Source organism: Calonectris borealis, chromosome 12, assembly GCF_964195595.1.
Source record: "Calonectris borealis chromosome 12, bCalBor7.hap1.2, whole genome shotgun sequence".
In the NCBI taxonomy this organism is placed as follows: domain Eukaryota; kingdom Metazoa; phylum Chordata; class Aves; order Procellariiformes; family Procellariidae; genus Calonectris; species Calonectris borealis.
In genome coordinates, this window is record NC_134323.1 from 18,114,117 (window position 1) to 18,127,161 (window position 13,045).

General features: G+C 44.6%; 1 protein-coding gene across 5 annotated transcripts in view; it reads left to right on the forward strand.

The window, feature by feature from the left end:
• Positions 1-1,722: 1,722 nt before the first annotated feature.
• Positions 1,723-13,045, forward strand: part of GAN (gigaxonin) — a 45,842-nt gene continuing 34,519 nt past the window's right edge. For 3 of the 5 annotated variants that reach the window (XR_012675423.1, XM_075161481.1, XM_075161484.1), the window contains exon 1: positions 1,724-1,991. Coding sequence is in view for 3 of the 5 variants with exons in the window: in XM_075161481.1 (XP_075017582.1) it covers positions 1,825-1,991 (167 nt within the window). In the remaining 2 variants the exon portion in view is untranslated. Of the gene's footprint in view, positions 1,992-3,743; positions 4,517-13,045 lie in introns of those variants that run through there. The other 2 variants (XM_075161482.1, XM_075161483.1) reach the window with 2 other exon arrangements.

Genomic DNA, 13,045 nt, shown 5'->3' on the forward strand with positions numbered 1-13,045 from the left:
CAGCAGGAGGAAGCAGAAACACTGTTTACTAGGACAAGTTAAAAACCAGAAATACAACTATGTTTTCCTACATAACAATCTATGCAGGAGCACAGAAACAAACCAGTGTTTTTCTTTTTAAATAACCAGGCCACTCAATGACAGCTTTCGCAATAATTTAAACCACTGTTCCCTTGGGTATGCAATTACCAAAGTATTAATAACAAGCAAAATACATCTTTCACCATCAGTGTGAGATGCAGAGTGCTCTCTGCTTTCATTACCCTCAAAGAGAGCCGGGGACGTGTCCTCTGGATCTATTGGGCTCTTCCTCATTCTACACTTGACATCCTGGATAATTATACCCGAGCCAGAAGAAGTGGCCTTCTAATATTTTTAAATGAGTATGTTACAGCAATAAGTGATGCAAAGTTGCTGGTGTTTCATGCAGATTAGCATGTTTTTAGGCCTTCTGTCGTACCAGGACGTGAAACACATCCTCTGCTTCTAAAACTCTTGTTCAAAGCTGGGCAACAAACCTAGAGCAGGTACTCCTCCTTCTGACCCCTCTCCAGTCAGCAAGCGCTTAGGCAAGGGTCGAGCTGTAGACACTGGCTTAGACGGGGCTGTTCACACTCTTCACAGCAGGCGCTTGGTGCAGCGCTTTGACTGCTGGGGTCTACATGTGCCGATGTCCCAGCTGACATCCCCATCTGGAGAACAGAAGAGCATTGTGCCTAGCTTGGAAAGGACAACGTCGCCTTTGTAAAGTCATTCATTTCTCTCTCCTATGGGGACATTTTCAGATACCTTTATTGTTTTTCCTAGTGGTAAAATGATTTGGAGACACCATCAAAACGGATTAGGATGAATTATGAAATAAAATTTTAAGTTGTCCACATAGGTGGACAGGATAGGTATTTTTGACATCACTGATTTAAAGAAATGCAAATAATAAAAGCATGTGACCCACCACAGCTTTTCTAGATCAGGCCCTCTGAAAATTTTATTTTCCCAATGGAGAAACAGAAAGCGTGATGCCCTTTTGGGCGTCTCACAGGCCAGGAAATCCAGGTCTTCTTTGACTGTCAGAGCAGGGGCTCACGGTGAGCAGCATCGACTGAATTGTCAGTAAAGCAGATCACAGTTTTTGAAACACTTCACTCGGTGCAAAGAGTTTCATTACTTAAATACTGGATGCTGTCAAAGAATGCAGCAGCAGGTGGAATCAAGTCATCTCTTAATGTGCAATTAAGCACGTTAAATATATGGCCTAAAACCTTGTGAACAGTCCTGAAGAAAATCTTTTTGCCTGAAAAGGGCGTATTTCCAGCTGGCAGCTATGGAAAGCGGCGCTATCGAAACGAGTCTCACTGTATTTAATTCTCATTCTCTCACTTTTTCTCATGCTAACGCCTATCATCTTCACCTCCAGCTCATGTAAGGGAAAAAAAATAAATAAAAGGCTGGTTTTAGTCCCATTTTAAAGCCAAGGGTGTGGGGGGAAGATAATTTCGCGGGCGATGCTGAGTTCAGGGTCCCCGGTCCGCAGGCACAGTGGGCACCCGCCCTGCCCTGCCCTGCCCTGCCCCGCCGCCCCCCTCCTGCCCCGGCGGGCGCCTGGGAGAGGGGCCGGGCCGGGCCGGGTGAGTCAGGCCGCCCGCGCTGCCCGGGGGTAGCCGGGGCCGCCCCCGCTCCCGCCCCGCAGGGGCAGGCCGGCGGCCGGGCGGGGCGGCGCAGGGAGATGATGTCAGCGGCGGGCTGGCAGCCATGGTGTGAGGGCAGTGACTGAGGCGGCCGGCCCGGCTCGGCGCGGCTCGGCGCGGCTCGGCGGGGCCCGGCAGCATGTCGGGGCCGAGCGCCGTGTCGGACCCGCAGCACCCGGCGCGGCTGCTGCGGGCCCTCAGCTCCTTCCGCGAGGAGAGCCGCTTCTGCGACGCGCACCTGGTGCTGGAGGGGGAGGAGATCCCGGTGCAGAAGAACATCCTGGCGGCCGCCAGCCCCTACATCAGGTACGGCCGGGGCGGCGGCGCGGCCCGCAGCCCCCCGGGGAGGCCGCCGGGGCCGGGAGCGGGCCCGCAGCCCCACGGGCGGCGACTCGGCGGGAAGCCGCGCTCCCCGGGGGGGCGGCCGGGGTGGCCGTTGCGGGCCGTTACGGTTACATAAGGAGCGGGCTTGGCGTCTTCTAAGGACGAAAGAGTCAGGGGAGGCCGGCGGAGGGGGCGTCTGCCGGCGGCGGGCCGGGGCGGAGCGGGCCTGCCCTCCCCGGGGCTGCGCCGCCGGCCCCGGGCTTGGAAGCAGGGGCTCGGCCGGCTTCCTCCCTCCGACCGGTGCCACCGTGCGCTCCCCCCGCGGACCCCAGCCCCTCCGTAGGAGCGGTCGAGTTCTCTGCATTGAGCTGCTGCTTTTTTCAGGTTCGAAAGGCTGTTTAACCCACTGGAAAAAAAATGCCCCGAACAACTTAAGTGCTACCAAGTGGCTGGCGTGAACAAGCGACCCAGAAAAAATAAACTTCTGAGGATTGCAAGGGAGGTGTTCGGCCGAGGGGCAGCATCCCGCAGGCAGCGGCGGTGCCTCTGCGCGACGCTGTCGGAGCCGCACACCGATGCGGTGTACCTGCTGCTGGCCTTGTAGATGCTGGGGTTTGCGACCGTCGGCTGCACCGAGTCAGCACTTCAGGATCGTTTTTTTCCTTCTTAATGTCTTTTAGCAAGACAGGGCTCCAGGTGGTGGTTATGGATTCTGACATACGTCAGCTTTTAAATTAAAAAAAATACTGGTTTGTCTCCCCATCTCTTGTTCCCTTGTGCCTGTACAATATCTAAGAACATATCTCGGAAATTGCCAGAGGTATCAAAGCCCGGCCATGCCAGGAGAGCTGGCTGCTCCTGGCTGTGGGTGTCAGCAGCGTGTGCAGTCAGAACTGTGCAGTTTGACAGTGAGTGCTGGGGAGGACGAGCTGTATTAGCACAGTCATGGTTTCTGAGGTGGCCCGGCAAACAGTTTGTCCTGGACTATGTTTTCAGTGAAGCCCATTTCATAAAAGGTCCTGCTGCAGCCATTGACAGCAGTTTGAGCACCTCCATTGCACTCAGTGGTGATGAGTCCAATGATGTCGAGTAAAAAGAATATACCCGCCATAAGATTTTTTTATAGTACATATCTGCGTGTCAGAGAGGGTAAACGAAACATACAAGCGGTTAATTCCGGTTTTTATTTTTAAGTCCTATCATTTGCAGGTAATAAAGACATTAGTTTTGTCTTAGTCTGTACAGTAGGAACAGACCCTTCAGTATCATGTAAATGCAGGATTATTGTAAGTCCGTAGCAGACTGTTTGTAATGGTTGGGCATTCCTTCCAGTTGTAGCTTCCTGTGAAGTTGTCACAAAATCTGCGTATTTCCGCTAGGTGAGGATGGGGAGTCTGTATGCTGCTCTCCAGAAAAACGCTTCAGTGTCGTATTATTATCTGCTCTTAGGCAATGTGGTATTTTGGGTGACCATTGTAGTAGAACTTTGACATTCTCAAGTACAAAAATAAACTAAAAATAAATAGAATATGAAGTTGGTGATTAACTTTTAAATGGGTGTTGATCGTGGGCAGACTTAAAGAAACAGTTCTCTTGCACCGGTTGAGCTAGCAGAGCTGAGATATAAAAAGAAATAAAGTTTACAGAGAAGGAAGATCAGCAAGAATTTGCAAAAAAGGCACCATGGAGCCTATGTACTACTAAGAATTTTTTTCACTGCTTGTCTTGAGAAACAGTTTTGGAAAACTGTGGTGAAAGACAAATCAAAGACGTGAAATTGAAATGAGCCATTGATCCAATACTCTTCAAAACGCATGAATGCTTTTTAGGTTGTTGGTCATCATGTTTTAGATGACTATGCCATATCTGAAATTAAGGGTCAGAAGGGTTGCTCTAGGTGGGAAGAGGTCATATTCTTGGAAAAACTGCTGTTCTAATGTAACAGTGAGATTAGTTTACAGGAAATGTGCAATTTTTTACTGTGAAAAAGACTGCTTAATTAAAAGATATTGTAAATTATTCTATGGAGAAGTATCTTTTCACAGAATTTAATCTTTAAATATTGCATTTTGTTAATCTCTGAAAAATGTACTGGGGAAACATGAGTTAAGCGTGGGTGAGGAGTTAGAGCGGCAGACATAACTACATTAGCATCAGAACTTGTAGTCATTAGAGTTGTGTTTTTTTAATCTCAAAATTGTTCAGGTTCAAATCCTATGAAGGGACTCATTAACTATGTGTGAAAGTAGGTTACATGCATTAATATATAAATATGATTAAGTTTTTTGGTTTTTTTTAAGCTTACTCACCTTTTCTCCTCGGGCTTGCAAGATGTAGAGAACCAAAAATACACGTACCTAGCTCTTGTATGGCACATTAAGAAACACATTTGTACTTCCTACCTTTGCAGAGCCTAATTTTTACCTGCTGCCTGTCTCTTTTCTTTTTATCACTCCAGGATCTATCTCTTAGTCCAGCTGGTCTTCACATTGGGTAGAATTGGTCAGGTAGGTTGCCAATGATGGAGCATTACGTTTCCAGCCAAAAGTAATGTTTCAGTGGCTCTTTTTGGAGATAAGATTAATCTCCAGTCTGCACCTAGTCTATGCATGTCCTGTTTATTTGAAAAACCAACACTCAAAATAAAATGATTGGTTTAGGTTTCTATATAAAGAGTTATTGCAGGAGACTCAAGAATTTTATGTCCTTGTATTTTACGGGTAGATGATTCCAAAGCGTGCTCTGGTACCAGAGGCTGTTACACTCTCCAGATGCCAATTGATTTGGGTCTCTCTCATTTGAAAAATTCCAAGATAAAGCTCAGAAAAATCCATTAACTAATTTCAGAAGTAAAACTTGGAGGAAGAATCAGTAGATATGTGAAACTTATACTCGGCAGTGAAGAAGTGGAAGTATGAGTTGGCGTGGTGTTTTCTGTATCTGGCTGTGTCATTATGTATTGTGGCTGTGGGCAAGTCGGTAGGCGAGTTCAGAAGCTGTGTAGGGTTTGCATGAATGCTTAGTTTAGGGTGTGAGTAGGAAAATAAGTAGGCATGGACTTTCTGAGGGGGCGGTTGGGTGTGAGCAGAGTCTGTGTGTGCTGAAGGATTTGTGCAGCCACAGAGAGGAGCGTTACCTGCTTTTTAGTTTTGCATGGAAGCTGTTTGGCTGACTGCTTATGAGTAGGACACTTGTAAATTATAGTGATGTGCCTTCCCTCTAGTTATTTGGCAACGGGATTATCCATGCAGCTCAAAAATGGCAGCTTCAGCGGGGAGAGGTCGAAAGACGTGAAGGGGATACAGAAACACGTGGAAGTGTTACTGGTGTTGCGGGTCCCATCTGCCTTTCTTGTCCATAGACTAGCTTCTGCAAGCACAGAAAAAAAATAAATGCCTGTTTCATGAATAAACTTTCAGTCTGTGGGACCAGTAAGACTCTTAATTTTTGTGGTAGTTTGATTCTTGAGGTCTTGCCTCAACTGCTTAATGCCAAGTTGCTTGTAGCTCTCCGAGGGCAGTGAGGTCTGGGGTGGTTGTGTGAATTCCTAGAGAATTGCCTTATATGTACAGGTTAATCTAATCCCTCTGTGTGCCCCTGGAGCAAATCCTGTCATTTACAAAACACAGAAGTCTTCCTGCATATCTCTAACATCTTGTGGTATGTTCCTGAGCCTGAGAAAAGGAGGATTCCTCAGGAAGAGACTGCCATAGGACAAAGTGTGGTTTGGCTCAAAGTGATGTTGCTGTGCATCCCAGAGAAGTTAAATTTGAGCCAGGTTAGCTCTTAATTTTCTCTTCTGTAACAAATCAGCCAGAAGCCTGCACTTTAGCGTTTTAGCTTTTTTTTTGGCACTTTTTGTCCTGGCAATTAGCCTAATGTAGGTACAATTCTATTGCCCGGGTTTAATTTATTTAGTTTGTGAGCCTAGTGTAATGTCTGGTGGCGTAAGAGTGCTTTTACCAGAATAAACCATGCTTGCACTAGTAAGTTTGGCCTAAGTTATAGCATATATCCGCAAACCTTCTGTAGGATAGATTTGGTCCAAGTATTCCTGGTATCCTCAACAGCAGCAGCAGATGTTCTCATCCGAACAGATCCGTCACTGTCTGGCATGAGCTGTTCCTGGCCAGCTGAAACATGCAACTCCTAATATTTTGCTAGCTTACTGTCTGTTTGCCTGTATCGCAGGGAGCATGCGGGAGCTACCTTAACAAAGAGGATATTTAAGCTCCAATTCTTAGATGAACTTAATGTTGTTACGCAGGGATTGTGCTGCTGTATTAGAAATTAAATTAACACATTTTTGTTGTCTCAGCAAGTTTTGTCTTTGGTTTTCACACATCTGTGTGAACAGATTACAGATGTATTCTATACTGTATGTATTCTATACTGTTCTAAGGCTATTCTAGCTTAGTAATGGACTAGTAATCATATTTTCATCTTTTTCCAGATGAGCATAATATAGCTAAACAAAAATAAAAATGTAAAATTAAGTTCATGTTATTTTCCAGTTACTTGTAAACAGCTGTGCTTCTTGTAAATTGGTTTTGGTCAGAAACAACCTGACAGCATTTGCATCTTCTCACTTGTGCTGTTCAACTTTCTGACATCCCTAAAACATTGCAGACCTTGTAGGACCCTTGCACAGCCACGAAACTGTAACCTCTCTGCCAGTGCTGAGTAGGACACAGAGATGTGGTGGGACGTGTCCCCGGTCACTGAACTCCTGTCCTTTCCTCTGCGGGCTGGCGCTTGGAGCGTTTTGAGTTGTCGTGAAACCGTGAGGCAGTCTGCTGAGACACCGTCCTTGTGTAAGCGTGTCTGTGAGCGTCCCTAGGTGCTGGTATGAAAAGTGGGACGGGCCGTCCGTTCTGCAGCGCGCTGCAAAGGTGCGACTTGGCAGTTTTTCTCGCACTTGTTAAACAATCAATATTGTAGAGCAAGGCGAGGTAGAAGCCACTGCGTGCCAATAGCTTCTGCTGCTTATTTCCTGATACCGGTTTGGGTTTTATTGACATTTATAGAGAGCTTTTATAGCGTTTCAAAACTTTTTCTAGTTGGGACTAGTACTGAAGTCACGAATACAAACCACTGCTGGAGCTGGGAGGTGTTTGGTTGTCAAGACCTTGCGCTCTCAAGTTCTGGTTTAGCCGAATCGCGCTGTGCTCGTGCCAGGTCTTGTTCCCTCTTCACCGGGTGTGCAGGACAGCGCTGTGGTAACTGCTTTATCAAGGAGGGATCTAAAGCCATGTCGTCTTCAAGGTTTCGTAGGAGAAGTTTGTTTCTGGCAGTCTCCTCGGAACTTTACAGGCTGCCCTGGCAGCAGGAAGTCAGGAACAAATCAGGTCACAGTTCGCTTCCAGACTTTTAAAGCTGTTTTTTAAATTAGGCATAGTTTTGTTTTGTGGTTTTTTTTTTTTTAAATGAAACTAAACTGTCACCTGTGATGTTTTAGTGATAACTGAGTTGTAAAGTCTCTCTAACTTTGAGAAGCAATCAAAATAGTTGGCTTGTCCAGAAACTCTCTGCCTGGCATAACTCGGGAGAAGTGCCTAAATGCACGTTATGTTTGGATAAGTAGTTGAGGGGCAACAGTGATAAAGGTATGTTAAAAGCTTATGGTTTAAAAAGGGATTTAAAAATCGCTATACCAGGCTTGAATGGGGAGTTGTTAATTATATTCCTGTTCCAACAAGCCCCTAAAGATGGCCTGAAGGGAGGAAGCCATAAGGCTCTCACCCAGCTCAAAATAGTAAGAAAATACAGTTGGGCTGCTCCTACACGTCAGGCAAAGGGAGAACTGGAAATCAGAGCATCTTGTTTCCGCAGGAGAACTTGAGATGAAATTTCTTGGCCTTTCTTTGTATCTGAAGGTGCGCAGTTCATCTGCGTGCCTGATGTAAGAGGCGAGTTGGGGTGGAAGGAGGTGTGGCAGGATGGAGCTGCTTGGGGTGGCTGGGTAATTTATACTCTGTAGGTTGCCTTTACACCTGCATTAATTGCCTTGTTTGGCAAAACTTTTATTATTAAAAGAACTTTTTTATTAATAATTTTTCTTGCACGCTTTAAAACGTGTTTTGTGGCTGGAGCAGAGCTGTTCTGAAGGCGCTCATGTGTCTGGAGAAAGATCTGGAGTTGATGAGTCTGGACTTCTTGATTTGTGGTGTTTTTTTTTTTAACCTGTTTTGTTTGCATTGGTCTCAGCTGCAGTTACAAAAGGAACTTCCTCCTCGCGTGGACTGACAAATATGAAAAGTAACTAATGGTTTTAAAGAATTTGTTTCTTCACACTCTGTTCAGGCCTCTTATTTCATGTATTGTACAAAGCTTTCTCTCTGTCCTGGTATTGAGTACCAGTGTAGCGTTACCTATACACAGGGGAGTCTGCAGTCTCCTGTTTGTCTCCCGTATTATATCTATGCCACTGCTTAATATTTCCAAGAAAACAAAAAAACCCCCACTTTTATGGACAGCTCCGAAATTGCTTGTTGCCTATCAAGGAAATACGTTCTTAATACCATGTAGTTAGTGGCTGGTTTATGTCCTCAGGCACGTTGGTTTACATCTCCTGAACGACTTTAAGCTGCCTAGTGCAGCTCTTGTTGCTCTTTGTGGACACGGTTAGTACTCTGAATTGCAGACTCTTGGCTCTTCCTTCTTGTGCTGGTGAAATCCGCACTCCTTGTTCCTTTTTCCTCTTGGCTGTGTCATCACTTTCCGTGATAGTCTTGCATATCTCCATTTTTTAGCTCCCGGTGTGTCCGGAGTTCTGGTGCCTTCCTCCGTTGGATTCCCAAAGAAACGCAGTGCTTGTCACATCTCCCAGCTGTCCCACGATACTACTCATGCGCTTGTAATTTTGTCCATTCAGCTTCATACTGACCAGCGATTATAAAAATCTTTCTCTGACTCTGATGTTTATTTCTCCCATGTGCTATAAGGGTAAATGAGGTATAAAAACCTGATTAAACCAAGTTTACTCAGCAGGTTCATTGGTGTTTTCCAAATATTATTTTAGTAAGTCACAGGAATGTCTGGATTATTAGAGACACACTACACAGAATTGCATTTCTTAAATATATTTAGTGGTAAGTTTAACAGCATGGGTATGGTACTGTACTTGTTCCTTCTAAAAAAGCATTTTTAACAAGTTTAAAAACAGTTAATTTGAAAGAAGACCTATTTTCAAGTAAGATACAGTTAATTTCTTGGTTTAAAACTGTGTTCCAGAAATGTCATCCTCTGCTTTTCCGAGGAAGTCCTACTTCCAAGTTTCTACCTAATAGGTGTAACACTAAATTTTCAGCTGATGTGGTCTGGAAATCTCATGAATCGCCTGTTTAGTGAGTGAACTTCAGTGTCACGTGTAGCACAAAAATGGCATAAATATGATACAGATTGAGTTACTTAAGGAGATGCTTTGATGAGTGTCCCATGCGAGCCAGCCTGCTGCCCATTGAGGAACAGGGATTAGATATTTTTTCCCCACCTTTTAAAAACAAAGAAAGAAAAAAACCCAAACCCACCTTTCTAAACCCAGTGGCGAGTATTTCTAATACAAGGAGGTGCATCATAGATCTGTGCTTCACGTGAGAAGAGCTGAACAGCCAACTGCTGAACCAGGTCTACTCGGCTACACGCGTAGATGAGGCGAGCGGCGCTTCATGCCGCGTACGAGGTGCACGGCACGAACCGTCGGTGCCCAACAGCCAGCTCCTCTGCATTGCTTGTGATTGACTTGTTTGTACGCTCAGCTGGTACAGTTGGTTGGTTGTTTTCCCAGTTGGCTAAAAAAACCCCAAAGTAAAATGAAATGGCAGCTGCTGCTGAGAAGCTCCAAGAGTCCGTTCTTGGGGGACTGTGTTCGTCAAGTGTGTGTTCTGTCTACTTAGGGCTAACTCGCGTGTTTAGGCAAGACGTGCTGGTTGAGGGTAGATTTCCAATTTAGATTACAATCTAGATCTGGATGAGCTCAGTGTAGTCAGAGTAACTTCAGATTTTCGGGGTAAACAAGCTCTTCGCTGAGCGAAGCCCATGAGCCCTGTACACGTCCCCTGTGCCGCTGCTGAAGGAATTGCTTTGTTCTCTTTCTCATGGCGGGGGGAAAGCCTTACGTTTTTGCCTGACTTAAACTTTCCAACAGATGAAAAAAATGAAGTTATTCCTAGTTGTTGTTTCTCTTAAACCAAGCAAAGCAACTTCTGCAGGTTTTTGTGCTGAGCTGTTAGGTGGACTACTTTGCCTTGAGACCTGAAGTTGCAGTTACAGATAATCTTAAGAAGAGAGGCATACGAGAGGCATAGCCAAAATCCTCTGAGAGCTGGCACCTTTTGCAGGGTGTGGTGAAGACTGTCTTTTATGTGTGCTGCTAAAGGCCAGGGTGCGACCTCAAAGAAAACCTTCTGATTTGGTTGTAAAATATCTTTTTGGAGGATGGCAGTGGGTGGAGTGAACTGCTGCATCATGGTTTTGTGTCTGACCTGTTTAATAATGGGATTATTAAGGTTTTTTGCATGCACAAACACCAGCTTTCATGGGAGAAAATGTTGCAGGGATAAAGGCAGACAAATGAAAAAACTTCACCATTAAAATGGTCAATCCTAAGTAGGACTTAATTAGATTTAACATGGAAAGCTCGTACTCAAAAGACTCGAACCTACGTAAGGAAGCCCAGATCAGGAGGAGACTAAATTGACCGTTTGTTTGCATCAAAAGCAGAGTTTTTAAGTTTTCTCCTTACGGATGCAAAATCTCAAAGTACTCGCTTGTCATTTTTGGGACTGAGTCATCCCTGTGAGCGTGTTTTAGGTTTGGTGCATGTCTTTGCTGGAAATATTTGTTGGAGGTATAACTCCATTTTAAAATGCTAATGCTCTCTGGAGAAGGCCAAAACACTGGTGCAGGTAAAGGATATATCATCAAAACCCCATGTTATTACTCCCTGGTTTGGAACGACGGCTTTGCTACTCTAATACTAAGGTTTGCTAGTGTGGCAATATTGGCAAAGCTTGTGTAGACTAGCTCTTACGGTTAATCCGGGGCAAAATCATTAATTTGGAAAGACAGCTCCTTTCAAAAAGGCAAGTGTTTCCCTCTTGCCTCCTGCGGTTTTGCTCCTGACACCCTGCTCCAGCTGTGTAAGTAGGTCAGCGACCTGCGTTGTTTGCAGTGCGGTGACGGCAGAGCAGGTAAAAGTTGTGTTTTGCAAAGCATCAAAAACAAAGCGTGTCTTTTGTTTCCCAGATTTTTTGATTGTTGTTCACTGTAAATATCGTAAACCTGCTTGAGGTGAATGTGGTCTAGAGCATTCTCATTTACAAAGGCACAATCTTTGCAGACAGATGTTTTCTTTACCTGCTTAGGTACCAATATGCCAGCACTCTGAGGATTAAAGCATTCCAAGAGTTAGACTGTTGTTCTCTTTATAACTTATGTTACCATTGTAGAAACACATCGGTTGTCTTTTCATAACAGTGCACAAATAAGGCAGAGGTTTTAAAGATAAAAATATTCCCACAGAATTCTGTTTGAGTCAGGAAAGCAAGCTTTATCGGTGGTGGCTGAATTCTTTGTTTTGGTTTTCATTTTGTTTGTTGTTTTGTTTGGTTGGGTTTTTAAAAAATTATTATTCCCCCTCCTGTAAACTGTCACCTGTGAAAGGTAGGAAGAACGTGTTTTCAGACACATGGACCCTTTCTCAATGTGCTTCCCGTGCATCTTAACTGTCCCACAACAGTGCTCTCACAGGGACTTGGCTGTAAGGTTGCAAGTATGGCTATGTGTTTTTCTTTGTTTTAAAATTTCTTTTAAAATGAGAGGTAAGTTGGAAGATCCATCTTCATTTTAACAAGAACTGTGAACAGTCTTAAATTTACCTGTTGGGGTTTTTTTGAGTTATTTGAATCTGTTTTATGCCAGTAGATGTGAATTGTGACTCCTAGCAATATCAACATTTGTTCTTAAGCCCTTCTTTTCATTTTAACGATTTACCTTGCTTATATTGTTGCTTACATATACAGAAGAGGTATTGGAATTTTTTTCCCCATTCTGCCTTATGTAGTGTCATTTGAGATGACTCATTAGGATTGTATTCCTTAAGTGATGCGGAAGAGCAGATTCTAAATTTGTCACACAGACACACAACATCAAAACACAACATAAACCCACTTGTTCTTATGCCACTTGCTCAAGGTGTAGTATGTGCCAAGCAGTTTTCCTAACAAGGTACAAGAGGTTGGGGTACATTTTATGCATTTATAGAACACTATTTATGTTACTGGAAGCAATTTCAACTTACAAGGATGATCTTAATTAAAAAATGGAAAACATCCTTTTAAAATATGTACAGAGTCACGCTGCTAAAATTACATTACTTAAGAAAACAGGATGGCGAAGTTGCCTTGTTTTGTTTCCCCCAGCTCTGTATGCGTCTCAGCCGTGCTCTGCTCCCAGCTAATGGGTTTTTTGGTTGGCTGTGGGGGTTTTATTTCCTTCTAAATCTTGATGTTCTTGTCTTTCATCTGAATTAAGGAAGGCCGAGGCAGCCTTTTCTGCTGTGGTTTGGCAACTTAGAGTGCTTTTAAAGTAATTCGAAATGTTGTCCGGAGTAGGAAGCTCTCACATGCATGTGTTAGAAGCAGCCGTGCTGCAGCTGGGCACGTCTCTGCACCTTGGTTGCAGATTGCCACTTCCAGTTTTCTGCCACCCGAGTCATAGGCTGAATAAATCACCATGGGGAAGAGCATGGTGGTAAGAAAACATCCTCTTTCCTGGCGTGCTGACAGATTGGAAAACCTCTGCTTAAGCGTAACTAGAAACGTTTTTTCTAAAGTGAAATTTGATAGAGGACCAGGGTTATGTATTTCACAACGTGCCGTCCACTCTGTCTTTCTGAACTGGGAACAAACGTGTGTTGAAATGTTCTCCTTCTGTCTGTTGCATGTGCTATGACAAGGGTGCCCAGACCTCTGTTCGCTAGTGAGGTGTGGGTGCAGGTAACAGCTGATGCTGGGTGATGCAAGAGGAGGCACGGC